General features: G+C 42.3%; 10 protein-coding genes across 10 annotated transcripts; 9 read left to right on the top strand and 1 right to left on the bottom strand.

Annotated features, from left to right (window-relative positions):
• Positions 1–85: 85 nt before the first annotated feature.
• TM35_000053780 (putative MYH7B protein) lies at positions 86–2,998 on the top strand (the record flags this gene model as incomplete). Its single annotated transcript, XM_029023033.1, has 1 exon — positions 86–2,998. One exon carries the CDS (start codon positions 86–88, stop codon positions 2,996–2,998), a length of 2,913 nt encoding a protein of 970 aa, XP_028885848.1.
• A 459-nt stretch (positions 2,999–3,457) lies between these two features.
• Positions 3,458–4,210, top strand: TM35_000053770 (putative protein kinase; the record flags this gene model as incomplete). Its single annotated transcript, XM_029023032.1, has 1 exon — positions 3,458–4,210. The coding sequence occupies one exon, from the start codon at positions 3,458–3,460 to the stop codon at positions 4,208–4,210; it is 753 nt and encodes a 250-aa protein (XP_028885847.1).
• A 428-nt stretch (positions 4,211–4,638) lies between these two features.
• Positions 4,639–6,006, top strand: TM35_000053760 (uncharacterized protein; the record flags this gene model as incomplete). Its single annotated transcript, XM_029023031.1, has 1 exon — positions 4,639–6,006. One exon carries the CDS (start codon positions 4,639–4,641, stop codon positions 6,004–6,006), a length of 1,368 nt encoding a protein of 455 aa, XP_028885846.1.
• A 345-nt stretch (positions 6,007–6,351) lies between these two features.
• Positions 6,352–6,885, top strand: TM35_000053750 (cyclophilin A; the record flags this gene model as incomplete). The annotated part of the gene is made up of 1 exon (XM_029023030.1): positions 6,352–6,885. The coding sequence occupies one exon, from the start codon at positions 6,352–6,354 to the stop codon at positions 6,883–6,885; it is 534 nt and encodes a 177-aa protein (XP_028885845.1).
• A 633-nt stretch (positions 6,886–7,518) lies between these two features.
• On the top strand, positions 7,519–11,148 carry TM35_000053740 (uncharacterized protein; the record flags this gene model as incomplete). Its single annotated transcript, XM_029023029.1, has 1 exon — positions 7,519–11,148. One exon carries the CDS (start codon positions 7,519–7,521, stop codon positions 11,146–11,148), a length of 3,630 nt encoding a protein of 1,209 aa, XP_028885844.1.
• A 1,614-nt stretch (positions 11,149–12,762) lies between these two features.
• On the top strand, positions 12,763–14,049 carry TM35_000053730 (transglutaminase; the record flags this gene model as incomplete). The annotated part of the gene is made up of 1 exon (XM_029023028.1): positions 12,763–14,049. The coding sequence occupies one exon, from the start codon at positions 12,763–12,765 to the stop codon at positions 14,047–14,049; it is 1,287 nt and encodes a 428-aa protein (XP_028885843.1).
• Positions 14,050–16,098: 2,049 nt separating this feature from the next.
• TM35_000053720 (uncharacterized protein) lies at positions 16,099–16,467 on the top strand (the record flags this gene model as incomplete). Its single annotated transcript, XM_029023027.1, has 1 exon — positions 16,099–16,467. One exon carries the CDS (start codon positions 16,099–16,101, stop codon positions 16,465–16,467), a length of 369 nt encoding a protein of 122 aa, XP_028885842.1.
• A 52-nt stretch (positions 16,468–16,519) lies between these two features.
• TM35_000053710 (uncharacterized protein) lies at positions 16,520–16,870 on the top strand (the record flags this gene model as incomplete). Its single annotated transcript, XM_029023026.1, has 1 exon — positions 16,520–16,870. The coding sequence occupies one exon, from the start codon at positions 16,520–16,522 to the stop codon at positions 16,868–16,870; it is 351 nt and encodes a 116-aa protein (XP_028885841.1).
• Positions 16,871–17,848: 978 nt separating this feature from the next.
• On the top strand, positions 17,849–18,274 carry TM35_000053700 (uncharacterized protein; the record flags this gene model as incomplete). The annotated part of the gene is made up of 1 exon (XM_029023025.1): positions 17,849–18,274. One exon carries the CDS (start codon positions 17,849–17,851, stop codon positions 18,272–18,274), a length of 426 nt encoding a protein of 141 aa, XP_028885840.1.
• A 6,570-nt stretch (positions 18,275–24,844) lies between these two features.
• On the bottom strand, positions 24,845–26,773 carry TM35_000053690 (surface protease GP63; the record flags this gene model as incomplete). Its single annotated transcript, XM_029023024.1, has 1 exon — positions 24,845–26,773. The coding sequence occupies one exon, from the start codon at positions 26,771–26,773 to the stop codon at positions 24,845–24,847; it is 1,929 nt and encodes a 642-aa protein (XP_028885839.1).
• Positions 26,774–27,736: the final 963 nt, after the last annotated feature.

Raw genomic sequence — 27,736 nt, 5'->3', positions numbered from 1 at the left:
TCCACGCACGAGGGTACAATAATAGAAGAAGAAATTGATAAGGAAATAAAAATAAAAAAAAAAACAGCAACGTTGCTGTACTAGCATGCGAGCTAACACGCCAGCTGTACGTGCTGGCACACCAGTGCCACGCCGGCCTGGTCCACTATTGCTGTTGCCCAACAAGAGGGAGTCTTCTCCCATTCAGCAGCGACGTAGTTCTATCGGCTGCAGTGCGACATCGTCACCAGCAAAGATTCTTGTCTTTCAGCGTGCGCATGCACCTGTTGTGGAGAATACGCCGTTACCTGAAGAAACTCTTCGCACACTTCGTCACACGCGCAGCCTATTTTTATGTTGTCGCAATCTCCTTTCATTTAGTAATATCCGTTACTTGGAATACATGACACAGCTTACCTCATTAAACGTTCATATGAATAGTATTTCACGAATTGAGTGTTTGGGTCATTTACAACACCTCACAGAACTTGATATTAGTGCAAATGAACTTAGGGCAGTAGATGAGGACGCGTTTAAAGGACTTCGACAGCTTAAACGTCTTAACCTTTCTAGTAATTTTTTAACAAGCATTAACAGTTTTCAACATCTCCCATGTCTAGAATGGTTATCTCTTAGTTTTAATGAATTGACAGATTTAAGGGGTCTTCGTCGTTTGCCGTGTCCAAAGTTATTGCTTCATCTTGATATTTGTGGGAATAAAATAGCAACATTGTCAGAGTTAGAAAGTTCACTAGAGAATTGTAGAGATCTTCAAGATTTGCGGGTGGAAACACCCCGAGCATCAATAGGTCTACCAACTCTTCCACAGCAACTGCGATTGCGGGAAAACCCATTCTGTGTGGCACAACCCAATTACGCAGAGCGACTCCTTCAGCTATTACCGCGATTGTTTGCGCTAAACGGTGTACCGTGTGGTTATGATCCAACAAGAGATGGAATGCAAATAGATCGTACAGTGACGGATAATCACAATGAGCAAATTGAAAGCCAGGAACTGGATTTATCATCTCCCATTGTTGTTAGTCCACATGTAACACCGCAACCGCGTAATACAGATCTTTTACCATGCGTTACCACAGCATTGAATACATCTAAAGTATCTGAAAGCATGACATACACTGAAAGCTCTTCCACTGGTGCCAGTAGTAGTGACAGTAATGATAGTAGTAGTTACAGTAAAGACGTTGGTGGTAGAAACTCTTCCTCACCACAGTGCCGCTCAAAGCGTATTTCACGTGCTGTGGTTACCAATGTTTCAATACCTCCATACAAGGAGTTTCATGTATCCAGTGTGGAAGAGGAAATTCTACAGAAGAATATTTTAGCCAAAGAGGAACATATCGAACACCTTGAACAAAAGTTTATGCGTGCACAAGAACAGCTTTCACTTCGTGTCGCGTTAGAAGAAGATTTACGCCGTAATCTTAATGATGTACGTCAGGCACATGTAGCACTAACAGAATCTGCTTCAAATGAAAAGAAGTTACTCTGTCGTCAGATTTCTGCATTAAAGGATGAACTCTCACGTAGATCAGAAGAAACTGCTATTCTTCAGAGAAGAAATCGTGTGGAACTAGAAGAGCAAACGAATGCATTACGTAATGATTTGCTTAAACAAAAAAAAGAATCAGCTGCCTCTTTAAAACGTATGAGTGAAGAACTCTCAAAGGTTCGAAAATTGTCAAATGATAGAGTTACAGAATTAAATACTCGTCTTGATGATGCTATTCAACAGAATGAGTGGTTAGAGAAGCAGAATGAGGTAACACAAAATCACATGAAAAAGCTACAAAATGATTTATTAGGTTGCAGAACTTCTTTACTCTCTTGTGAAAAGGAGTTACATCTATCTGAAGAAATATATCGTCTTCAGTTAGATGAATTATTAGTACGTCGTCGGTTAGAGTCTGCAATGTGGATTGATCTTTTTGCTTCTCTCGGTAGACATGTTCAAGTGCTGCATCACGAATATGAATCCATAGTGATAAAACACCGTAGTTATCAGAAGTCTTGGGAGGAATACACTGCTTCATTGCAGCAACACTACCGTGAGGCATTGTTGCAGGTACAGGCGACAAGGGTAACATCACCCATACATAAAGATGTAGGATGTGACCCCATTTTTGCAGTTATTCAACAAGAAGAAAATGAAAAACAGCAAAGAGAGAAGGAGAATATGGAGGAGTTGAGGCAACTGAAGGATGCTCTCTCTATCGTTCGTCAATCAGAGCATCTACTCTCACGTGAGAATGAACGTCTATTGGCATGTGTAACAGAGAAGGAACGTGAATTGGCAGTTATGTCTCAGCAGAAACAAGATTCTGATTTGTCAGTTCAACAGATGAAAGAAAACATGGATCGTGAGCGTGATAACCTTCTTCGCACACTTCATAATTTGCGTGAGACGATTGAAAAAAAAGACTTGGCACTAGATGAACTGGAAGCGGAGGCAAAGTTAAAGATTGATGAAAAGAGATCTGTTATAGCAAAACTAGAAGAACGTCTTGAGGATGCTGAAGAGGCTGCAGCCAACCACCATCACGAGACGGCGAGGCTCCGACGTGTTGAAGAGGAATTACGACGCGTTAAGGAGGAACTTTGGGTAGCAAAAAAAGAACAACAAGAGGCAACAACACCACCACCACTACCGCCACCGCCACCGCAACAACAACTAACAGAATTAATTGAAGCACTGGATGACACGAAGCAGAAACTTGCATCATCTATGGTGCGAGAACATCAGCAAACAGTCAAGCTGATGCGTGCTGTAGAAGCCTTAACAGTTGTTCGTGAGCAACTTGCACGTGTTGGTGAAGCAAATACTCGTCTCACACGGGAACTCAGCGAGAAGGAGGCGTCACTGCGATTGGCAGAAAGTGAACAGCAACGTCTGCAAGCTCAGTGGCGGGAAGCGCAGGAGGCGACACGAGTTCGGCAACGGGCGACATTACAGGCATTATCGCACATTATTATGGAGGGCGACGAAAGTAAGACGTAATACATTTATTGGCAGAGTGGGTCAATCACAGTGCGGTGTGTTTTGTTTTTCCCTCCCTTTTTTTTTATTTATTTTTCCTTTTATTATCATTATTATTCTCTTCCAGTAGCGTAATCACCATATATATAGAGAGAGAGTCGAACGAACATGACGTGTGAACCCGCGAGAGTGGTTCCGTGTTTTGACTCTTTATCCATAGAGTTGCTTAAAAAAAAAAAAAAAAAAAAACGAAAAAAGAAGGCATTCATCCCTTCCCCCAAAGAAAAGGTTTATTTTCCACACAGTAGTGAGCCTTCAAATTCTATCCCTTCTTTCTGTTTCCTTTTACCTCATTATTTTTCTTATCCTTTACTTTTTTATTTTATTTTTTTCATTTTATTTTCTATTTCAACACCTTTTCTTTCTTTCTGTCCAGTAGTAGTAAGGGATCCTTTCATAGGAATAGCACCCTGTGCAGAAATGACCACTGCCGGCATAAGGCGGCTTGCCGGTGGCGGTCGTGTTGCTGCGTGCACTCTCTCAAGCAGTCCACTTGCCGCTGGTGGTGCTTCTCTTCTCGCCGTTCCCGCACTGACAGTAGCCACACGTGGCCGCTTTTACCGCCCGCTGGTCAATCAAGGCATCAATCTCTGGCGCCGCCGTATGGGCCGTATACACGCCGGCTGGAACACGTGGGAATATCAACACACGCGGCCCGACCCTCGTCCGTTCCCGGAACCCGCAGTGAATGATTACTTTGGCCGCAGTCGACTGTGGAACCCAATCGCTGGTAAAATGGGGTTTCTGAAGAAGAAGGCGGAGGAATGGGGATGGCCCCATCAACGACCACCGCCAACAGGGTTGCGACGTTCACAGGAGTTTTTTCCCTTTTTTTTCGCACGATACTTTCCCGACGTGGAAGTGCGACTAATGTTGGACAGCGTTCTCAATAATGAGACAACCCGACCAGTGTTTCTCATCCCGTGCGACATGTCCAAAGCGGAGCTCGCGAATTATTTGAGGAATATTTATGGTGTTGATAATGTTGTCCGAATTCGGGTACGCAACATGCGTGGTCGACGATACAAAAATGAGGTTGGTGAAATAAAAGAAATGGATGACTATAAGGTTGCTATTGTAGAGTTAGATTCTCCTGTTTCAGTGGAGTTTAAGCAGATTAAGGGAACAGAGGACACTCCCGATAATAAACCACAAACACGCATTAGTGGATGAAAACATTGATGTTATTTGATGAAATTTTATGGAAATGTAAGACTAGAATTGTTCATGGTGTTCCTTACTCTAAATGCTTGTGAAGTTGCCGATATTATTGCTCTTGTCCTTTGTCTCTTTGTTTGACTTCTGAGACACGTGAAAGGGAGGTGGGGTGAGAAAAAAGTGAAGTGATATTACATTTCTTCTCGTATTTCTTATGAAATACGAAAAGGAGACTTCATTTTTTGCCATTAAACGAAATGGCTCTTCTTTCTTTACCCTCTCATTCTATCTCTATCTATTTATTACTTATCTTTCAGATGTAATATCTAGTCTTCTTTGTATTTATACATATATGTATTTTTTTTCTTTTGTTGAGACAAATATATATTTATATATACGGTATTTTCTTTTTATTTCTTTTTCTCACAAAGGGTTTCACATGGATGGAGAGTAAATTCTCTGCAATATGCAATGACAGACGTGTTGTGACACCAGGTCAAAATCAAGAATTAGTCAATAGTACAGAAGATTGGAATACATCTTCTGTTTTGATAGACCGTTTTTATCTCTTACAACTACATGGAAAAAATATAGATACACACATTGCTGAGTTAAAAAAGGAGTGTGATCAAATAACCTCCTATAAACTTGGGCATAGTTCTGAAAAGAATAAATTATCGACTCATATAATAGTAGATAGTGGGGTGTGTGAGAAATCTCCAGTACCAGTATTGGGAGAACTCCCTTGTGTTTCTTTTTCACCTTATTCACAAGTTCATATTAAGAGGAGAAATTCATCTTTACCCATAAATGGTGGAAGCCCTGGAGCAAAAGATGTTCAGTTTCAAGACCCTTGCTGGGGTGTTTGTAATAGTACGACTAAACGATATACAAACAGTAGAGAACGTCATTCATCATCGCCACAGCTCATTATTGAAGTAGTAGATTCCTATGAAACCGAATCTAAAGTTGAGTCACAATTCAGGTCCGTACCCAATGTGAATGAAATGAATAGCGTAGGCGACGAGTCTGCAGTTTGTCAATCTAAACTTCTCTCAAGTTTGAAAGATGCTGTTACCACCGATATTTCTATTCCTCCTTCTTCTTTACTTCCCCCTCCTCTTTCTGCATTACAATCCCTTCCTTCAGGAGGAAACAGGATAAGTGATGAACGACAAGAGCATATTTCCTTTCTTTTGGATCAGATACAGCAAATAAATGCACCACCACAATCTGCGTCTCCAGTAGCCGACATATTTCAAAGAATTCGATATAAATTTGGTGCCTTAACCAATGCAACCGATACCGTTTCTACCTTGGGTGACAGTCGTATTCAATCAATAAAGACGACAGAAGCGAAAAATGAGTTAAAGAAACAGACATCATTGCCTTTATCAGCTGAAACGTTTGTGAACTCTGGAGAAGAGACCTCTTCTTCTTATGTTTTGAGCCATTTGAACCATACACCAGTAGCCCCATTATCAAAGAAATTACCACCACCTCCACCATCTCTGCCCCGACCACCACCACCACCACCTCCTCCACCACTACCACCAAGTAGTAGTAGTGCCAAAAAAGTTCCGTCGTTAGCAGTAGAAGTAACATCGGATAATTCTTTTGGAGTTTGTTCTCTCACTTCGTCTCCTGTGGTGGATTACGATAAGAAGGTACAAGAAGCACTACAAAGTGGAGAGTGGAAAGAAACCAAGGATAAGAAGGGTAGAGTGTATTACTACAACCCCAAGGAGAAAAAGACGTGTTGGAATTTGGCAAAGGAGTTCCGTCGTTTAGCGGGAGAATCTGGTTCATAAATATAGGGAGTTTCATTCTCCTCTATTTTTTCTTTCTTTTTTTTATAGTTATCTATGCTTTTTGATCAAAAACAGTTTAAGACAAGTGCCGTTTTACAAATACTTTTGAGGGGACAATAATGAGTAATTTGATTTCATTATTCCGTTGTATATATATATGTGTGTCTAACGGTTTCCGATTTATTTTTCTCTTTCTCTTCTATCTTCTTTAAATACTCTTTTGCTGAAATCCCACTGTTTCTTCCTCATTTGTTTTTTTTTTCTTATTCTTATTTATACTTATTTATTTCTACGTCTGTATTTAGTAAAAAAAAAAAAAAGTTAACAAACCCAACCACATTACCAATGTCCTACAAGCCACACCACCCCACCGTTCCCACCAACCCGAAGGTGTACTTCGACATCAGCATCGGTGGTCAACCGGCCGGCCGCATCGTCTTTGAGCTCTTCGCTGATGCCGTTCCAAAGACGGCAGAGAACTTCCGTGCGCTCTGTACGGGAGAGAAGAACTTTGGTTACGCCGGCAGTGGTTTCCACCGCGTTATTCCGCAGTTCATGTGCCAGGGTGGTGACTTCACCAACCACAACGGCACTGGCGGCAAGTCTATCTACGGTGAGAAGTTTGCCGATGAGTCCTTTGCTGGTAAGGCCGGCAAGCACTTTGGCCCTGGCACACTCTCCATGGCAAACGCCGGCCCCAACACGAACGGATCGCAGTTCTTCATCTGCACCGCGCAGACCTCGTGGCTCGACGGCAAGCACGTTGTCTTTGGTCAGGTGTTGGAGGGCATGGACGTTGTCAAGGCGATGGAGGCTGTCGGCTCCCAGAGTGGCAAGGTGAGCAAGCCTGTGAAGATTGAGGCATCCGGTCAGCTATGAGGAAGCTGATTTTACACGCAAAGGTAAGAAGAATAACTTAAAAAAAAAAAGAAAAAAAAATTTTTTTTTGGAGGGATCTCTGGGAGCGTAGAATCAAATCTAAAATATGAAGGAAAAAAAAATAAGGAAATAAAAAAAAAAGAAGAAAAAATGGTAAAGGAAAGATTCGTAATATCAAACCGAAAAAGAAAGCTAAGGAAAACAGTTTTTTTGTGTTCTGAGGTTAGCGGTTTGGAGAAGGAAAAAAAAAAGAATAAAAAAAAATAGAACAGTTTTAACTTACATTTGCCGTATTATTGTTTTTTTTTGGGGGGGTTTCCGTCTCCTTTTTTTTTCTTACTTTTTCCTTCTGTTTTTTTTTTTCTTTGTCATTTTCATTATTGTTAATAGGTGCAGCTCTATTACTCGCGCTAGATTCACCGGTTTTTAAACCGTTGCGAGTAGGGTTTTTTTTTTTCTTTTTGGTTGATTAGGGTTCGTTTAGAAAAAAAAAAAGTAAGAAAAAGTGTGAGAAGAAAAAGTCAAGTAGAGGAAAAAAAAACAAATACCTGAACGTGGTCAGTGAAGTATTTTATTATCATTATCAAGACGAAAAAAAAGAAAAAAGAAATGATTAAAAAACGTGACATACTTATGCGTCTTCTTCCGAATGGACATTCACTTTACATCCCGTTGTACTGGATGAGTCGCCATTCTTCAACGTTAGCGAGTAGATCGTCTCATATAACTAATAGTGGTTTCCTGCCATCACAAGAGCAACAACAAAATACCTTTTCCTCAATATCCAGCTCCCTTTCATCATCAGATACTACAAAGAGACTGCGATGTAATAGATCCGAAGTAGCTATTATTCCTATCAGCGCATCCCAGACACGTGGTTGTGGGATTCGTTCTTGTGATAGTAGTGAAGGAATGGAAAAGAAAGAAGAAAGACGTCTAAACAAGGTGCTAAAAAACTGTATAAAAACCCCTTGCATAAAAATGTACGAAAATCTTCTAGTCTCTAGTACTGAACTTTACAAAGCTTCTCCTTCACATCATTGGTCATTACATAGTCTTGTACTCGTAAACTACGGTGTACAATGTTTGGTAGATCAAAAAATAACCAAAGCAATTGAATATTTACGTCAGGCTATTGAAATAATATTTTCTTTTGAAGGAGAAACACCTGTATTACATTTACGTATAATTCTTGCCAATGCCTTGGCATGTGAAGGACACTGCTTTGATGCTTTATGTGAATATGAAAGAACACTGTCAGTGATGCGGGATTATCCAGTAGAATCTTCTCTAAACCAAATTGTTTCAGGAAAAGAGAGTCATATACCTCTCAGTCGAAGCTATGTATCAGAAGATTTTGATCGATTTCTCGCTAACGAAAAAGTAGTGATGCAAACCCTTAAACAAGGAGAAGAAAAACTAAACTCTTGTAAAAGTAACACAGAAAAAGTTCGTATAGCCTTGATAATGGCTCGTCTTCAGCGCCGACTTGGTGATAAGGATAAAAGTCTTTCACTCTATACATTAGCTTTACGAACGCTGTTAGATGCTCCTGATGTTGATATGGAAATTCGAGTAATGCACGAAATTGGACTTTTGCTTTGTTTTGAAGCCTTTGATATTTCACGAGGGATGCCATACCTACAAGGTGCAGCGGAAATGTCACTCGATAGAGCACAGAGAGATTTAGAAGAAATGCGATCTTGTACTAGAGTTTCACCTCAAGAAAAAGTTACTTTACAGGAAGGAATACTTCGAATTCGTTATTTAATTTTTGCTCTTTTAGATACCGCAGTTTGTCTTGCGGAAAATGAAGAAATTGGAAAATCACTTGGATTATTTGAACAATGTGTTTCATTAATGGATGAATTTGGAATGCGAAAACACTCTGCATGGGTACGCATGAAATATGCAGATGCCCTCGCAAATGCTTCACTTGTAGATAATTCTATTCGTGTTTATCTTGAAACTATAGACACTATTAAATCTATTGGATATGAGAATGAGAACCTTCAATTAGCATGTATGGGTATGATAGTTCCAGTAACAGTGTCTGAAGTAGAAGGTCGTCTAGCTTATTGTTTTCAAATACACGTTGGAGAATATCGACGGGCATGTGTGTATTTTTGTCAAGCTATACGAAGATGTGGAGTAGAAATGAAATGTCCATTTAAAACAGCTAAAAGTAAAGGTACAAAATTTTCTGAGGAAGTTGATTCTGAAACATTACGTTGGATGCTTGAAAACTATGCTAGTTGTTGTGAACGAGTAGGTAATATTGAGATTGCAGAAGAAGCTCTTGAACATTGTGTTCGTGTTGAAAAAGCTCTTGGGGGATCCTGTGCATCATCTTTACTACGTCTTGCCCAGTTACATAGCGCCACCAATACTATGAGAGCACTTGAACTCTACTTTCAAATTCTTGCATTACCAGAAGATTCCATTGAACCTGATATATTACTACAATCAGCCTATGGTTTCGCTAGCATCTGCTACAGTTCTAGAGATGAAGAGTTGGAGATAGCTTTACGTAATGCGGCAATAACACTTATGAATAAAAATAAAACAAATCTATCATCTATTACTACGCCATTGGATGATAAAGATGAAAAAAATTGTAATACTATTATTATAGCATCTTTTAAAAAATCAGCAAGTATTATCATGGCAGGACATGTTATAGATAATTTGAGATCAACAACTGACCGAGATGGTGAATTAAAAGCTATTATGACATTGAGTCGAGGTGGATTTTTTTGTCAACAACGTGGCGATGATGCTGGAGCAGAAGAGCTGTATCGCCTAGCGGTTGAATATACACAAGCTGTTCATGTTACCTCTGACGAATACGCTCGTGAACTTTCTATTTTGCTTGCAAATTATGCTACAGTAATGGCACACAAGGATGTTAAAATAGCTCAAGATCTTTATGATCAAGCAGTAACTATTTGTCCTACTGAAGAAAATGTTTCTACGGCAGCTGCTTCTTTTTTTGTCTTGACAACAAATTATAATGGTGGACGGACATGTATTTATCGTATGATTAATGCTACTACCACTAATCGTGAGATGCTTCCTCGATTGTATGGAAAACTCGCTTGGCTTGGTGTAGTTTGTTGGGATGAACTAACCCCAAATTTGCGTCTTGAATGTTTACAACACTTACTTCTTGCATTAGGAATTAAACCAGAAAATCTTTCTTTAATTATTATAGATTGCTGTGGTTCAACTTTATGGGATGGTTCTGTTAATGAAGACTTTAAACGTCAGCTTCTCCGAGGTATACGCTTATCACAGGATGAGGATACTGTAAGCCTTGCCGGATATGTTGCACAAACTAAATTACATCAAGAAGGGAAATTTATAAATGCATGTTATAAAATAGCTTTAACTCGATTTCCGTCAAATACGACTATTCTTGTAAATTATGCAAAATTTTGTGCTGATTATGATGCCATAGACCTTGCCCGAAAGTATTATGCAAAAGCGTTTTATTTATCTCCTAATGATCCTCGAACTAGCGAATGTTATGCTGAATTTTTAGCTTGTTTAAAAAGAAGAGATCAAGAACGATATGTAATAGCAGGTGAAGGGATTTTACGACACCATTTAAAACGTAGCGCTTCTAATTTAAACAAACCTATTAAAGCACAAGCAAGTGCACTTTATGCAAAGTATTTAGCATCATTTTTACCATCTCCAAATACCCCTACATTTTACTTTGAAGAAGCTATAAAACTTAATCCAGCAGACGCACGTACTATTGCTGTGTATTGTTCTTTCTTATGGAATATTTCTTCCCGTACAGCAGATGAAGGTAACCTTTATAATATGAAACAGAATATAGCTAAAAAAGTGGAACTTTTATGTAAGAATGGTTTAAAACTACATCCATGTAGTATTTTACTCTTGACTACATTAGGTTCTTTATATGTTGAACTAGGTGATCGATTTGAAGATGCGGTTAAAGTTTTAGAGCGTGCTCGTGAACACAACCCTCGCAATGTAACTGTGAATCGACTGTTATGCGCCGCATTTCACTATGAGTGGATAAAGGAAGAGAGTAAAATGACAGCCATAACCAATACCCGCTTACAAACCCTAGTGGAAAACACCCGTCAAATGTATGAGGTAGCTGCTTCCCTTGAAAACATTGACCGATTGACTTTAACTAGATATTGCCATTTTGCCTTGCATGGTCTTAAGGATAAAGAATTGGCCGCCAACATTGCCCAGCGGTTGGAAAAACGTACAAGAAAATAACCCGAATACCTCGATATCGCCGAAAAAAAACCTCACAATTTGAAGATTGTCACAAATACTTTTTCTTTCTTTTTTTTTTTCTTCTTTTATTTGTACCATTGTGTTTTTTTCATTTTTTTTTTAATTCTTGTTTTATTCGCGGTCAGTTTGTTGTCGATATTTGTTTTCTCTGGCGATAGGGTGTTTTTGGTTTATTGGTTTCTCGGTCCTCGCTTCAAAACTTTTTTCCACCTTCTCTCCGTTTTTTTTTTTTCTTTTTTTTTCCTCGCGCCCCCCGTAAGACCTCCCCATCTCTTTAAAATTAGTGGCGGGCACGAATATGGAAACCTTGATAGAAGAGTAAGCTCGAGACGCCTGCCACCGACCCAACAAGAAGCAACGAAATCAATAGGAGCTCATTGAGGCCAATCTATTATAGAAAACCCCAAAATAACAAAAATAATAACAAAAAGGAGACTTGAGGACGGTTTCTGGGTAAGAACAGTGAGAGTAGAGAGATCTGGTTGAGTTTGCTCGATCTGATTTCTCGTAGACTGATTCTCTCGTTTGGGAACGGGCTACAACAAAAAAAATCATATTACAAGAGCTTGAGGATCCCATAAAACGAAGGGATCTTTTTCTTCGGAACCACTCCTAAGTCCGTAATTAGGTGCTCTACGGTGTACGGTTGATAGCCTTACCATTGGAGTAATATCCATAAAGCCACGAAGAACAACAAAAAAAACGTGGTGTGGTGTGGTGTGGGGTCTTTTTTGGGTGGGGGAGGAAGGGGATATGTTTGATATTACCCTCCTAATACACATTGTGGAGGAAAGGACGTGTGTGTTCGCTGGGGTATAAGTGTTTTTTTTTTTTTTGCTGATAATGTTGTAGAAGAAGAAGAGGCGAATCGATATTCTGAGGGAAAAATAAAATAATAATAATAAGAATAAATTAAGAGGTAATATGTGTGTGAGAGAGTAATTGTGTGTTGCCTCTGTTTGTAAAGAGTGGCATGGTATTACAGTGATGTATGCAGTCATTTTTGTTATGGTTGTGAGTGAGTGGGTTTTAGATTCCAATTGTGGTGTTGGTAATAAATATTATGGCGATGCATTAGTTTCTTTCTTTTCTTTTTCTGTTTGGATGTGTGTGTTGATTATTATTGTACAGTCTCTTTGTTTTGCTGATGATTTGTGGTATTGTTTTTGTATGTTGCCAGGCGTACACTGTGTTTTTGGTGTATTTTGGTGTTCAAACTGCCTGGTAATGATTTTATTATAATGAGAATACAGACACACTTTGTGTGTATGAATACCGAGTAAGATATTGGAGTGTGTGTAGAGACGTTTATTTAATATTGTTTTGATACCATTTGTTTTCCACTTCTTCTAAATTCAAGGTGTTGTTTCAATGTCTGTGTAACTCTGGGTGTGTTTTATTGTGTGAGTGGTTTACTGTTGTTCCCCTCATTGGGTTGTGTTTGATTACTGTTGTTTTGTGTACTCTCTCTCTCTCTCTCTCTGTTTGTGTGTTGCTGTGTACTCTCTGCCTTGTGTGTTAAATATGCGTCTCTTTTCTCCTCTTTCTTTTATTCCTTGTTACCACAGATCCAAGCAACTCGCAGTGACAACAATGACAACGATGTTCGTCCAACTGCGCCGTGTGGTGTACCTGTTGGTACTTCTGCAGTGTTGTGCGTATTTGGCGCGTGCAAACGATGGTCAGAATACTGAAGAGAATGTTGTTGGGGCGGAGAAAAAGTTGGTGGAATGGATGAAGAGGGAGAAAGAACTTTTGGGGAAGGGAAAGGGATGTGTGAAGGTGTGGAAGGAGGAAAAGGAGTCGTGCGTTGCAAGATCGACACCGACCAAGGGCGCTGCCGATGCCGTTGTTGCTCTTCTTAAGAAAATTAAGGATAAAGTGGGGGAGCTTGTCACGTCGACAGGTGGGGTCAATGGTGGTAAGGTTCGCGTGGAAGAGGTTAAGGAAACGATGCAAAAAACACAAGAGACAGTTAACGATACGAGAGCAACGCTGGACGAAACAACGACTGTAACCAACTATTGTTACCATTATCTTGATTACTGGAAACAAGAAGTAGAGGCCAAGGATGACACACGAAAATACTACATTAGTGAGATTGAGGGCGCAAAAGACGAGTACAAGACACCAGCGAGAATAGAACTCGTTGAGGAAAGCAACAAAATGCATGAGAGTTTGACTTGGGGAATGGAAGAGCTTGCCGCTGTTCATAAATGGAGTTATGCCTGCGCGAGGGAAGTCAAGGAGGAAATGGTGAGGGCGAATCGATCGATGAACGAAATCGAGGAAGTTTTTGATGACCATAAAGAAGAAGTAAAAGGAGCCAGAATTGGCACTGTAACAGTTGCGAAGAAATCTACGATAAAGGAGAGACTGGATGTCGCATGGAAAGAGGCAGCGCTAAATATAGAAAAGGCAAAAGAGGAAGAAAAACAAAAAAAGAAACAAGCAGAACTGGAGAAAGCAAAAGCCCAAAGGGATAGAGAGGCCGAGGAGAGAAGATTGCAAGAACAGGCCCAAAGGGAAAGACAGGCGCAGGTGGAAAAGGAAAAAGAACAGGCCCAAAGAGAAAGAGAAGCCGAGCAGAGGAGCGTGCAAGAACAGGCCCAAAGGGAAAGACAGGCGCAGGTGGAAAAGGAAAAAGAACAGGCCCAAAGGGAAAGAGAAGCCGAGCAGAGGAGGGTGCAAGAACAGGCCCAAAGGGAAAGACAGACGCAGGTGGAAAAGGAAAAAGAACAGCTGGAACGGGCAGCGGAAGAGGCGAAAAAAAAAGCAGAAGCAGCTAAGAAGAATGATAACAGCAACAGTCCTGCAATGGTGCAGAGTTCCATGCTGTTTCTTGTGTTGTGTGTGTTGGGTTGCACTCTCGTTTGCTGATCGGTTTTCCCATGACACAGTTGCACAGTTAACCTTTATTTGAGTGGATATGGATGCATTGTAAGGGCACTGTTCTTTTCGTTTGAACAACAAACTTTTTTTTTGGTTCGATAAATCTCTTATTTGCATTTTTATGCTGAACGAATCTATTGGACTCCCTATGACACTCATCACATGACAAACCATCATTTTGTGAGGGGAGTGTCCTCTTTGTTTGTTGGCATTATTATCTGGGCACTGCTTTACCGTCGTTCACTGTGTCCTCCTGGTGATGTGTGTGTGTTCCGTGATATTAATAACTATTGTTTTTACCCATGGGAATGGGATACAATTCCAGTGTGTTTTAATTGCTGTGACTGAAATGTGAAGAATGGCAGGAGGTTCGAGACACACAAACACGCACACCACCAACCCTCTTTCTCTTTGTGTGTGTGTGGACTGTCATCATGTGTGCATCATTCCCACTGCTCGCCACGTACGAAAGACACACACACGCACTGCCGGGAATTGTGTTGCTTGCCTCCTGAACATATTCACATGGTGATCACGGCTTTTTCTTTTTGTTTTGTTTTCATTATTTTGCTTTTTCTCTTGTGTGTGTTTCATTATAATTTGATTGCACGTCATGTGCAGCTGTGTGTTTCTCTTTTGCGTTTCCAATACACCTTGTGTATCTTGTGTGTTCATTTTTATGGAATGATATCTTTTTTTCATTGCTTACAAACTGTTGCAGGGACATCAAGGATAAAGATATGGATACGGCACGTTCAGTACACAACAATGATTTTCCGTTGTTAATCTTTGGGGTGAATTGGACTGTGTCCAGGCATCGCAGTCACAGTAAGTAATGGATTTCTTTTTTTCTTTTTACATCTTTGCTCTATTATTGTGTCTGCCTCACGCAGTCACTCCTTTTTTTTTACATTTTTATTTTGGTATAAAAAGATTGATGGGTTATAGGTGTTTGAGTGTGACCCTCTGTTGTGTGTTCCTTTGTGTGTTTGTTCAGCTTACTACTCGCACCGCCCACGTAATGAAAACACATTTCTTTGTTCTCACCTTTTTCTCTCGGTGGTGTCACTCACTGTATTGCCACGAACATATTTGTGCCCCTTTGTTGTGTGGCTTGCTTGAGTGACTGCAGCCTGCGGGGAGGTGGACTGAGACTGTTCCGCTTCGGCTTCACGTAATGGGTATGTTTTTTTTCTTTTTGGGGTTGAGTTGATGTGCTGGTATGGGTGAATGTTTTTCTCTGATGGGAGTGGCAGCTGTGATTGGTGTGCTGTTGGTATCCTGTTGTTGTTGTTGTTGTTCTTTTCTTGTGTTTTTCTTTTCCCCTCTGTAGGTGCGTGGCTTAGTGTGCATTTTAGTGAATTGCTGTAGCGCCTCTCTGATATGAGCATGTGGGGCTGTCATTGTGTGTGTGTGTGCACTGTGAGTGGGCAGGACACCTTTGTGTTGCTGGACCACTCCACTGCGGCGTCTGTGGGGTTTGTGTGTGAGCGGCATGCTTCGCTTCGGCGGGGCTCGAGGGGCACTTTATGCCCCGAGGCGCTGAACCTTGGGGCCTGAAATATCATGCTCAGGGACTTTGAACTTGAGAGAAAAAGAAGAGTGGGGATGATGAAAAAAAAGGGATGAAACCCGGCAACCAGTCTACGCGCGCAATGCTCGAGTCTCGTTGTCGGGTTTTGCCCTTTTCTTTTTTTTTTTTATCCCTCACCCCAAGAAGGGAGAGGAGGAGATCACACAACCCCTACAACCCAAGGCGGGCGGCCAACTTGTCACAGCGCCTTGTGCGCAACAAGAAGAAGAGGGGTGGGGTGGCTCCCGGGGGTGTTTCACTTATAAAATGAGTGGGGTTGGGAATGGTGGAAAACTCTTGCTTTCCCTACTTCAACGCTGAGTGAGATGGGTTTGAAAGGTATTCCGCAAAGATGACCCTTCCCCGTTCCCCTCTTGACATGGTGTGGCCATTCAACCGCACCTTTTTACTCGGTCGCACGCGGCATGATGAAAAAAAACATGAGGGTGAGCCCTTCCTTCCCTATGATAAAGGCAAATTCCGCTATGGTGATGTTAAGGCGTTCCGCTACTGCCATGCGTGGTGTGAAAAGGAAATGCAGAAAAGGAAAAATAAGCACAAAAAGAACACTTTCCCCCATAAGAACATCTTGTCCCATAGGTATTTTGGTTTGTTGGCACCCCACCGCCCGCCCCACCACAACAATGTGTGAAGTACGTTTGGCTTCCCTGAAGAGATGGAAGTGCGTAAGCTGCGCGCCGCGGCAAGGCGGCCCCCATTGCCAAAGGCGAGCCGCGGTTGGCATCAGAGGTCCACGGCGCCTACCCCAAGATGTTGGCAAAAAGAAAAAGTTGAGGAGGGCACGGCACCCCGGGTTCCAGTACCATCACTGATCGCCGTACTAACGAGGCCTGTGGCCGCTTAACTTCACAAATCGGACGGGATATGGTGCATTCGGCCAAGTATGGCCGTACCCGATATACACGCAAAAGAACATATTATGCTCCCGGGGGGGTCTCCGGGGTGCCCTTTCCAGCCCCACCCCCCAGGGGTGAATTTTCAGTTTTGCGAGTGCCGTGCGTTTCCAGCCCGCTGTGCTCTACTGGGCCTCGTTACGGTGGTATTGGGGCACATTTTCGCACACAAGCTGACCCTTGTAGGTGTTGGGTTGTTCCGGTGTTTTGGGTTGTGCCGGCCTGGTGGCGTCGCCGCCGCCGTCCGTCACAACTTTGGCCGGCTGGTGGCGCCGGGGTGGGGTGGCAGTTTTCTGGTCGAAGCAGGCGGCCTCTACAATAGCCGCGCCTCTGCTATTTTGGTGTTCTACCAGTTGTTATTGTTCTTTTGGTCGTTCGTGGCCTCTGTGTCGTTGTGCTGCTCCGCCTTGGTGGGGTTAGGTGGTGTCCCAGGCCGTCCCGGACTTGTCCGTGTGGCGGGGTCGGACTCCCACCCTTGTATTTTTTTGGTGGGTGCCAGGCGCGCCATCTGGTTTTTGCCGTCGTGATTTGTGTTTTCTACATGTGCTGGTGCTGGTTGCGCTTTTGTTTGCGGCACCGCGCGTTGCGCTCTGGCTGTGGGCCTCTGCCTCCCATGGGGGGGGCTGGCCCAGGTGGGGGGGTTTTTAGACCAATATGCCTTTGGTAATGAGGGCTGCTTTCACGCGGCGCCGAGGTTGCGAATACCAATTCGTTCAAAGAAACCAAATGCACTCACTAAATGTTTGAAGAGGGTGGTCTCCTTAAAAACCAAATTCTTTTTATTTTTCTTTTCAACACATGCGTTCTTAGAAATGGCATTCCCTTGTTGGCGTTTGGCCATCGAAAGTTGGAGCCAATGCCCATTATCCCTTATTATTTTGAGGGAAGTCATGGGCCAGTAAATTCTCTTTCTTGAGAGTTTACGGGTTCATAAGCTAAAAACGTCATACAGCACCGGGGCCAGCAGAGTCGTGCTGGGACAAAACCTTATCCAAGAAGATCCTGAGGCGCGTAATCAGTGTACCATCAGCAGCAGTTTCTTTTATATATTGCACTTTAGTGTGAATGCTGCCAAAAAAGGGAGAGGCACAGACCCTAGAGATAGTAACAATTATATCCTCCAGTGGTGAAAATTAGATTAGCTGCTGAGGGGACTCAGAGAGGCGAAAAAGTTCATGTTCTGCCACCTACGAAATCCATTGTAATCTCATTACCAATGCGCACTCCCCATGGCCAACGGTAGTAAAAAAAAATAATAAAAAAACAAATTGTATTTATGTATATTTATGTATTATTCTTGATGGCCTGTTCCACTGGAGCAACATCCATGCAGGCAACAAGAAAAGAAAAAAAAACACAGTGGTGTGATGTGCGGTCCTTTTTTGGGACGGCCGTGGGACGCCGGAACACCGCCAGAGTATACACTTCCCCACTCCCAAGGTCCACCCTAGCTGGTGCAACAACCAAACTAATAATCCACAGACACACCAGCACGCCAGCAACGCAACGAGGCAGCTTCCGTTTCAGATACCGCCCCAGCGACCCCTGCAGGCCAAAGTCACTCGCAGCACGCGGACGGCACTGTGCCGCACAGCAAGAGTGCACACAAAGTCATGCCACCATTGGGGGTGGTTGTTTTAAGGGCAAACAACGCACTACACACAGTGTCCTTTCGAGCAAGAACAACAATTGCTATTCTAAAAGGTGCTTTGTGATCAATTTATAGACGCAGGGACGCATCTATTTTGGCTTTTTTTGTTTTTTTCTTTCTACAAGGGAAAATAAAAAAAGAAAACAAAAGGTTTCTTATCGTTTGTAGAAGATGATGTTGACCAACTGCAGGTTTTAAAAATAAAACGTAATCAACCAATGCACATCATATGATGGCAAAAAAGTAGAGAGTTCCCTTTTTACGCATTAGTTTTTTCCACCCATTAAAACATTTCACTCAGCTCCTCCTCCACATAAAATCAGAAATGAAGCCTATCGCGCAATGCCGAAACTGTGCATATATATATAAAAAAAATTATTGTAAAAAAAAAAAAAAAAAATTCCCAATCCTCATGGCAACTACAGACGTAGCGCCATGTCATTCCCCAAGAAAAAAAAATGTTTTTTCCATTCATTTTCCAAAAAAAAAAAATTCGTCCTCAAAACTTTATAGCTTATAAATATGTTTTTCCCAATAAAAAGAAACTGCAGCACCATGCATACAGATGTATCGAATGTGTGCATTGACAAGAAAAATCATATAGCAGATATTTACCTTTATGAAATTAAGTATAATGGAAAGCCCAGAGTGCGTGCCACCATCAGAATAGAGGCGAGGCGACGCCCTTTGACCTTGCCGTCTGGGTCCGCACATTGGGGGTGCTTCACAGCGGCGCAGCCAAAGCAGCAGCAGCAGCAGCAGCCATCAGCAGAAATAGAGCGTGTAGAACACAGGCTGCAGCAGGAATGCCATCCATACCCATACGAATCTTAAGCTCCTCTTTCACTTGTGGAGATGTAAGATTATCCTTGTTTATATTTCCCTCAGTCGTCGGCGGAACAGTAACGTTGTCATTTGTAGACACATTGACGCCGGTGGTGTTCTGTGTCCTCTCTGCACTTTGTGAGGGCACGCTGCTGGAATTATTGTTGGTATGCCCACGTTCTGTACCAACTGTCTCCCCTTGTTCTTGATGGGATTCATTATTTCCTGTTGTTGTCGTTGTTGTTATTGCTGGTGCTGGCAGTGGTTTCGGTTCAATCAGTGGGAGAAGACTGCTGCCATCATGGAGGACGGTACACACCTCACTGTACTTGGGACACTTGATTTTGATTTTATTGTTTAAACCCGAGCGATTCACTTCAATTATTTCACCCTCCTCCGAGCAGTTCTGCCATTCGCTGCTGCCGTTGTACATCACCCTCACATTACCATCATCACAAGATACCCGTGCACATATACCAGTGAAAACCATCCCATCTTCTTCCGACTCTTTATCAATACTGTACTCTTCTGTATCCAAGCAAAGCGAATCATTATTACCAAAGATTGAGCCAGGAAGATTCAACATTGTTGTTTCGCTGCAAAGTAAAAACATGTGATCTTTTCCTTCTTCATAACTTTGGGCATAAAGAGCAGCATTGCATGTCTTATCCTTATCGGGGTACCGATCGTCAGGAACTGGGTTACACACTCCATATCCAAGGCGATCACTTGTACATGAATAACCAACCTTATCCTCGTTAGTGTTACAAAACCTCCCAGGATATTTGGTGGCACCCTCATCTTTGCATTCACTTTCAAACAACTTGCACCCACTCTGGTTGCCCTTAGTCATAGACTCCTCCATGCCCCAATTAACTGTGTAAAATGGTAGTCCATCAAACACAGACATTGTTAGAGCAGAGTAGTGCATAGCGCCATAAAGGTACATAGAGGACATCAAATCATCATTCGTGTTTCTCCAGGCCAAGTGCGACAAATTCAGAATATGGTCTTCAAGAGAAACATAACCCAATTCCAAACCTTTCAGTTCATTGCAGTTATAGTATTTCTGTGCCACCTCTTTCGCTTTGCTTGAGTTCACCACACGCCTCATTCTTTTACCAAACTCAATCTCAGCCACCATATTATTTTTCTCAAACACCTTATAGTCAAATCCAAGTGCATGTGCAATCTCATGCGCGACACGACGCACATTATATCGCTGCATCTTGAGGGGATATATCTGAACATTTATCGCCCCAGCAACAGGTCGACCAGAGTTGTTATCATAAGCACAGGGAACACCAAACGCATTTTCTGGTCTCGCTGCAACATAGAGCACCATGTCAGCATTCTCAACACCCTCTTTACGGTGACCATCAGGAACAGTAAAGTTCTTGCAAACACTGCCCTCTTCAAAGTCAGGAACCTTCAACGGACCTTCCACAGGGTCAACGAGCAGACGATCCGCGTGTAGTTTAATGGCAGCAGGAAGAATTGTGTCGAGAAAAGTCTTTTTCATTTCCTCAGAAAGAAAAAGTTGACCTTGGCACTCAATATCTTCTCCCCCCATTTTTTCGAACGATCCCCACATCTTACTGCAGTACTTATCCTTGATCAAGTCCTCTGTTGAGGTATTTATGCGGATAAACGTTCGGTTCGTTGTGACGATGCTGTACGCCCGCGATGCACCCTGTCCCTCCTGGGGCACCTCCAACACAACTCCAGTCGACTGCTCCTCGGCGAGGATTCCACTCGTGCTGCACAACTGTACAAATAGAAACAACAGCAGCAGGAGAAACAGTGAGACGTGCATCTGTCGGGTCATTGTCTCACAGTCGTGTATAATGGATATATAGGTATGCTTGCTTTGTAGCTTTTAAACAGTAAATCTACAAGAAACGAGAAAAAGAAAGAAAGTAAGAAAATAAGAAAAGAGAGTATCGTAGTGCATGGTGTGCAGTTGCAAGACTCAGTTCATGTACAGCAACCATCACCCTTCTGTAAATTCAAGTACAGACCCTCTGCAACAATTGTCTGCATGAGGACTCATCACTCTGAGGCCCACAAGCAAGCAACAACAACACCCCATTAGAAGTACTACTCTGTCATTACAGTATAAAAAAAAAAGAGCCCTTTCTCCCTGAACATGGCAATTATATGATGTCGACACGCATGTAAGCCTTTGGGCTCACCGGTATTTCATCTCAAGGTCCGCAAAGGGGCACAACACAGAACCAAGAAGAAGAGCAAAGGCAAACCAAATAATCCTCAACCTACACTCCCCCAATGTCAGATTCAAAACACCTCAGAAGCACAAGACAAAATCAATCATTCACCATCAACAACATAGACGACAAGAGGTATGAGAGGAGAGTTGTTTACAACTTCCACAAGAGGGTCTAATACCCAATGGCATAGTAGTTCCCAACGGTCACTTTACAAGAGCCACACCCTCTTTCCACGCCTGTCTTTGAAGAAACATCGATCACAACATAACCTCCATACCTTTAACAAGACGGTCAGCAGCAATTTGGTATTAACCTGGTCCCCAGAAAACATTCAACATATTCCTCTGCAAAAACCCCACGGCGGCACACGTTCAGCAAAGCATCACCTGGGACTCCTCACACGCCCTTGCACCCGAGAGCTGGCATCGCCAAATGGGAAGTAAAAACAAACAAAAATGCAACACCGCGAAATGTAAAACCAAACTGTCCTGAACACCAGCAGACAAAACAATACAAGGGAAATGCAAGGAACTGTCATTTATTACGCGAAGCCAAAAAACAAGAGTATCCATTATTTCTACTCCACAACCTTAAAACATTTTAACGTAAGCATATAACACTGAAACCCATAGCACAAAACAAAACAAAAAAATCCATGAAAAAATAAGGAAACCCACGATAATTGTTTGACTGGGGTGTTCATTACTGTAATGAACATAAGCGAAGCAAGAACAGTTCACTGTTTTATACCACGGTGGAAATGCATTAGGGGAGAGAGGATTTACTGTTTACTCGTACTTTGGCTTGTTGTCCTTTCAGGAAAGATGCTGACCATCAAATGTTGTGTGGTGGGAGTTCCATCTCTCGCATCGCACTAACTATTCGATCACGGTCTACAGTATCGAAGGCTTTGGCGTAATCTACGAATACTGCACCTGTACGCGAATCAGGGGTGGGTCTCGTGAGGGCTGCGCGTAGGTGCAATAGTTGACCTAATGTGGAGTGGAGAGGCCTGAATCCAGATTGTTGCGGGGTCAGTTTAATTTCAATAACATCTCCAATGCGGGCTGCAATGATCTGTTCCATTAATTTGGACAGACAGCTAGTGAGTGTAACTGGTCTGGACAAATCTAGATCTGTGGCTTTCTTCCCGGGCTTAAGGAGTGGTACAATGATGTCTACTTTCCAAGAAACTGGAACTATACCAGTTCGGAGGCTCGCCTTGAAGAGGGCAAGAGTCTCCCCTTTGGCTCGAGGTCCCAAGTGTTGGAGTGCCCCACCGTAGATACCATCTGGACCTGCGGCCCTCCCTTTAGGAAGGAGACGCTCTGCCCGTTCCTATTCTGCTGCTGTAATGGGGATGAATTCCGTATCGGTCACTGGAATGGACGGCAGTGAAGGGTAGGAATGTGGATGTTGTTTAGCTCTTCTGGGGAGTATAGGTGAATAAGGTATTCAATCCGGATTGGATGAAAAAAGGAATACGCGGGGCGGGGTTCGAACCCGCGACTTTCTGCGTGTAAAGCAGACATCATAACCACTAGATCACCCACGCCAATGGCCACACAAAAACAGTGCGTTTTCGTTATGTATATTGTGTGTGTACGTGTTGTTGTTTTTAGTTTTCTTCTTCTTTTTCGGATTTACACACCATCACAAAGGCGTCATCCCATCACCGCAGTTCAGATATATCAGAACTGATAACGACCTCAATTTGCAGAGAACCTAATGGGTTCAGACGTCGAGAGATATTTATCATAATTCCCAATAGGTAACAAAAATAATTCAAGGCATCATCTTCTTCTTATACACCGCTCTAAATAACAAAAAACAGGCGTTATTAGTTCATACAGGGGGCGATGAAAATGATGTGGGGTTTTTTCTTCTTTTCTCCTTTGAGGGGAGTGAGAAGTCTGGGGTATAATATATTTCTACTCTACAGCCATAAGAAAGAAACCGGAGCACATTTTTAGAAAAATATTATCCCATCAAAGGTACATCAATTATCTCAAATTGTACTCGCATTGGATGAAGGGTGGTACAACTCAAAAGATGCAGTACCGTTTCTTTGCATCCACCACGTTTGCCGGTGTGCAAGCGAGTAGGTTGATACCCGTGTTATGATATGCGCTGCAGAATTAGTCCTGATTCACTTATTACACACTCATAGTTGCATGTTGGGCAAACTACTCCCGGAAGGTCTCTTGTTTTCACCGCTTTCCTCTGGGTGTATTTGGGGGATTTCCTTTTTGTTAGCATTCCTTGTTCATCCTGGAATTTCCGCTGCGGTGGATGGAAAAGGAGGCTAAGTGGACGTAGAACTTTTGGCAAACTCCCCATTGAAACCTGTCATCGTCCCCACGCTCCGGTGGTGGTGGTGGCGATGAATCTCGCTGGTGTTTCTTTTTATTTCAAGCAAACATCACCTTCATTAATGACGTCGATAACCAACGATTGTGAAACTTGACACTTTAGCGTGATAAAGTTTCGTCTCACTAGGAAGGCAATAAAAATCACATTATCATCAATAAGGGTCTTGTAAGGAGCAAGCCTCTTACCTTCTCCAAGAATACGGGGTACTGGAACCTGGCACTGCAATAAAATATGGCCGAGATCACAGAAACCCCGCCAGAGTATACACTTCCCCACTCCCAAGGTCCACCTTTGCCGGTGCAACAACCAAAATAATAATCCACAGACACACCAGCACGCAAGCAACGCAACGAGGCAGCTTCCGTTTCAGATACCGCCCCAGCGACCCCTGCAGGCCAAAGTCACTCGCAGCACGCGGACGGCACTGTGCCGCACAGCAAGAGTGCACACAGAGTCATGCCACCATTGGGGTGGTTGTTCTAAGGGCAAACAACGCACTACACACAGTGTCCTTTCGAGCAAGAACAGCAATTGCTATTCTGAAAGGAGCTTTGTGATCAATTTATAGACGCAGGGACGCACCCATTTTGGCTTTTTTGTTTTTTTCTTTCTTCCTACAAGGGAAAATAAATAAAAAAGAAAACAAAAGGTTCTTATCGTTTCTAGAAGATGATGTTGACCAACTGCAGGTTTTAAAAATAAAACGTAATCAACTAATACACATCATATGATGGCTAAAAAGTAGAGAGTTCCCTTTTTACGCATTAGTTTTTTCCACCCATCAAAACATTTCACTCAGCTCCTCCTCCACATAAAATCAGAAATGAAGCCTATCGCGCAATGCCGAAACTGTGTGTATATATAAAAAGAAATTATTGTAAAAAAGAAGAAAATTCCAATCCCCATGGCAACTACAGATGTAGCGCCATGTCATTCCCCAAGAAAAAAAAGATGTTTTTTTCCATTCATTTTCCAAATCAAAATTTTGTCCTCAAAACTTTATAGCTTATAAATATGTTTTCCCAATAAAAAGAAAACTGCAGCACCATGGATACAGATGTATCCAATGTGCGCATTTTCGAGCAAAATCACATAGCAAATGTTAACCTTTATGAAATTAAGTATAATGGAAAGCCCAGAGTGCGTGCCACCATCAGAATAGAGGCGAGGCGACGCCCTGTGACCTTGCCGTCTGGGTCCGCACCTTGAGGGTGCTTCACAGAGGCACAGCCAAAGCAGCAGCAGCCATCAGCAGAAATAGAGCGTGGAGAACACAGGCTGCAGCCGGGGTGCCATCCATACCCATACGAATCTTAAGCTCCCCTTTCACTTGTGGAGATGTAAGATTTTCCTTGTTTATATTTCCCTCAGTCGTCGGCGGAACAGTAACGTTGTCATTTGTAGACACATTGACGCCGGTGGTGTTCTGTGTCCTCTGTGCACTCTGTGTGGGCACGCTGCTGGAATTATTGTTGGTATGCCCACTTTCTGTATGAGGTGTCTCCCCTTGTTCTTGATGGGATTCATTATTTTCTGTCGTTGTTGTTATTGCTGGTGCTGGCAGTCGTTTTGGTTCAATCCGTGGGAGAAGACTGCTGCCATCAGTGGGGATGGTACACACTTCACTGTACTTGGGACATTTGATTGTGATGGTATTGTTTAAACCCGCGGGCTTCACCTCAATTATTTCACCCTCTTTCGAGCAGTTCTGCCACTCGCTGATGCCGTTGTAGATCACCCTCACTTTACCCTCTTCACAAGACACCTGTGCACATATACCAGTTAAAGACACCGTACCTGTTTCTCTTTGATTTTCCCTTACTTCAATCACTACATCAGCATTGTACTTTTCTGTATCCAAGCAGAGCGAATCATCCATATCAAAGATTGACCCAGAAATATTGAACATTGGTATTTCGCTGCAAAGTAAAGACGTTTTATCCCCCCTGGGAGGGTGTTCCATTTCGGCAACATTGCATTTCTCATTCTCTTTGGTGTACCGATCCTCAGGAACTCCCTTACACCTTCCAAATCCAAGGCGATCACTTGTACATGAATAAACAACCTCACCTTCGTTAATGTCACAAAACCTCCCAGGATATTTGGTGGCACCCTCATCTTTGCATTCACTTTTAAACAACTCGCACCCACTCTGGTTGCCCCAAGTAATAGACTCCTCCATGCCCCAATTAACTGTGTAAAATGGTAGATCATCAAACACAGACATTGTTAGAGCAGAGTAGTGCATGGCGCCATAATAGTACATAGAGGACATCAAGTCATCATTCGTGTTTCTCCAGGCCAAGTGCGACCAAGCCGGAGTATGGGCTTTAGCAACATAACCCAATTCCAAACCTTCCAGTTCATTGCAGTTATAATATTTCTGTGCCATCTTCTTCGTTTGATTTGACTTCACCACCACACGCCCCTTTGTACCTTTAGATTCAATCTTAGCCACCATATTATTTTTCTCAAACACCTTATAGTCAAATCCAAGTGCATGTGCAATCTCATGCGCGACACGACGCACATTATTTCGCTGCATCTTGAGGGGATATATCTGAACATTTATCGCCCCAGCAACAGGTCGACCAGACTTATCATCATAAGCACAGGTAACACCAAACGCTTCTTCTGGTCTCGCTGCAACATAGAGCACCATGTCAGCATTCTCAACACCCTCTTTACGGTGACCATCAGGAACAGTAAAGTTCTTGCAAACACTGCCCTCTTCAAAGTCAGGAACCTTCAACGGACCTTCCACAGGGTCAACAAGCAGACGATCCGCGTGTAGTTTAATGGCAGCAGGAAGAATTGTGTCGAGAAAAGTCTTTTTCATTTCCTCAGAAAGAAAAAGTTGACCTTGGCACTGATCATCTTCTTCATTCAAGTCTGGCTTCGACGATTTTTCGCCCTTACTGCAGTAATTATCCTTGGTCAAGTCCAGTGTTGAGGTATTTATGCGGATAAACGTTCGGTTCGTTGTAACAATGGTGTACACCCATGATGCGCCCTGCCCCTCCTGGGGCAAATTCTGCACAACTCCAGCAGACTCCTCGGCGAGGATTCCACTCGTGCTGCACAACTGTACAAATAGAAACAACAGCAGCAGGAGAAACAGTGAGACGTGCATCTGTCGGGTCATTGTCTCACAGTCGTGTATAATGGATATATAGGTATGCTTGCTTTGTAGCTTTTAAACAGCAAATCTACAAGAAACAAAAGAAAGGAACAGACAAATGGGAATGATAAGAACATAAAAGAGAAAGAATATTAGTGTATGGTATATACAGTGGTTCCATAGATGGGTGAACACTCGGGTACGCAGTCACCGTGTGTAACGTCAACTACATATACAAAGATACGTAGAGTTGTCCGTACAACATAAGGTTATAAAGAGTACCACAGTAATTCAAAGCAACACTGTCAAACCATTCGAGACAACACTCATCCGGAAACTCAAACATAAAAAAAACATTCTACGTGATAAATAATCATATATAGAATGCCAAGGATAAATCACAGAGAAAGGTAGCTGGTGGTGGCGCTAATTATTCTTCGGGTCCTTCATTTCTGTATTTACACTGCCACGAGGGCACGGATAATATATCCCTCCATCATCATCATCCTCCTTGACGGCGGTATTCCCAAGAAAACAGATGTTTGCCCCCCAGAATGAGAAAATTTGAAAATAACTACTTGAAATGTGACACTAGATTGGCTACGCCTAATAAACTCCATCATGATACCTTACTTGGGTGACGTTAGTGCTTTATAAAGTTGTTGGTTGTGTGAGAAAAAAAAATAAAAAAAGAAAAAAAAGATTATTTTACTTGATGTGAGCATTTAGAGGGTAAAGTTATATTTGAAGTTTGGCATCTGTAAATTTCGTTTATGTTTCGCTACGGTCGATACTTAACATTTATCTGAGAAAGACACGACGATCCATATCTAGATTGGAGTTGAATGTCTTGTATAAAGATACATAAAAGTAGTGATAAAACAAAGCACAAAATAATTATAGATAAAAAGTTTATTCCTCTTTTTTTTTTCTTTTCCTTTTCTTGTTTCTTCTTTAACCTTAATACTGATGTATGACTAACTTTTT

The sequence above is a fragment of the Trypanosoma theileri genome, assembly GCF_002087225.1.
Source record: "Trypanosoma theileri isolate Edinburgh chromosome Unknown TM35_Tth_5_V1, whole genome shotgun sequence".
Lineage (NCBI taxonomy): Eukaryota > Euglenozoa > Kinetoplastea > Trypanosomatida > Trypanosomatidae > Trypanosoma > Trypanosoma theileri.
This window is presented reverse-complemented; position numbering and strand designations above follow the sequence as displayed.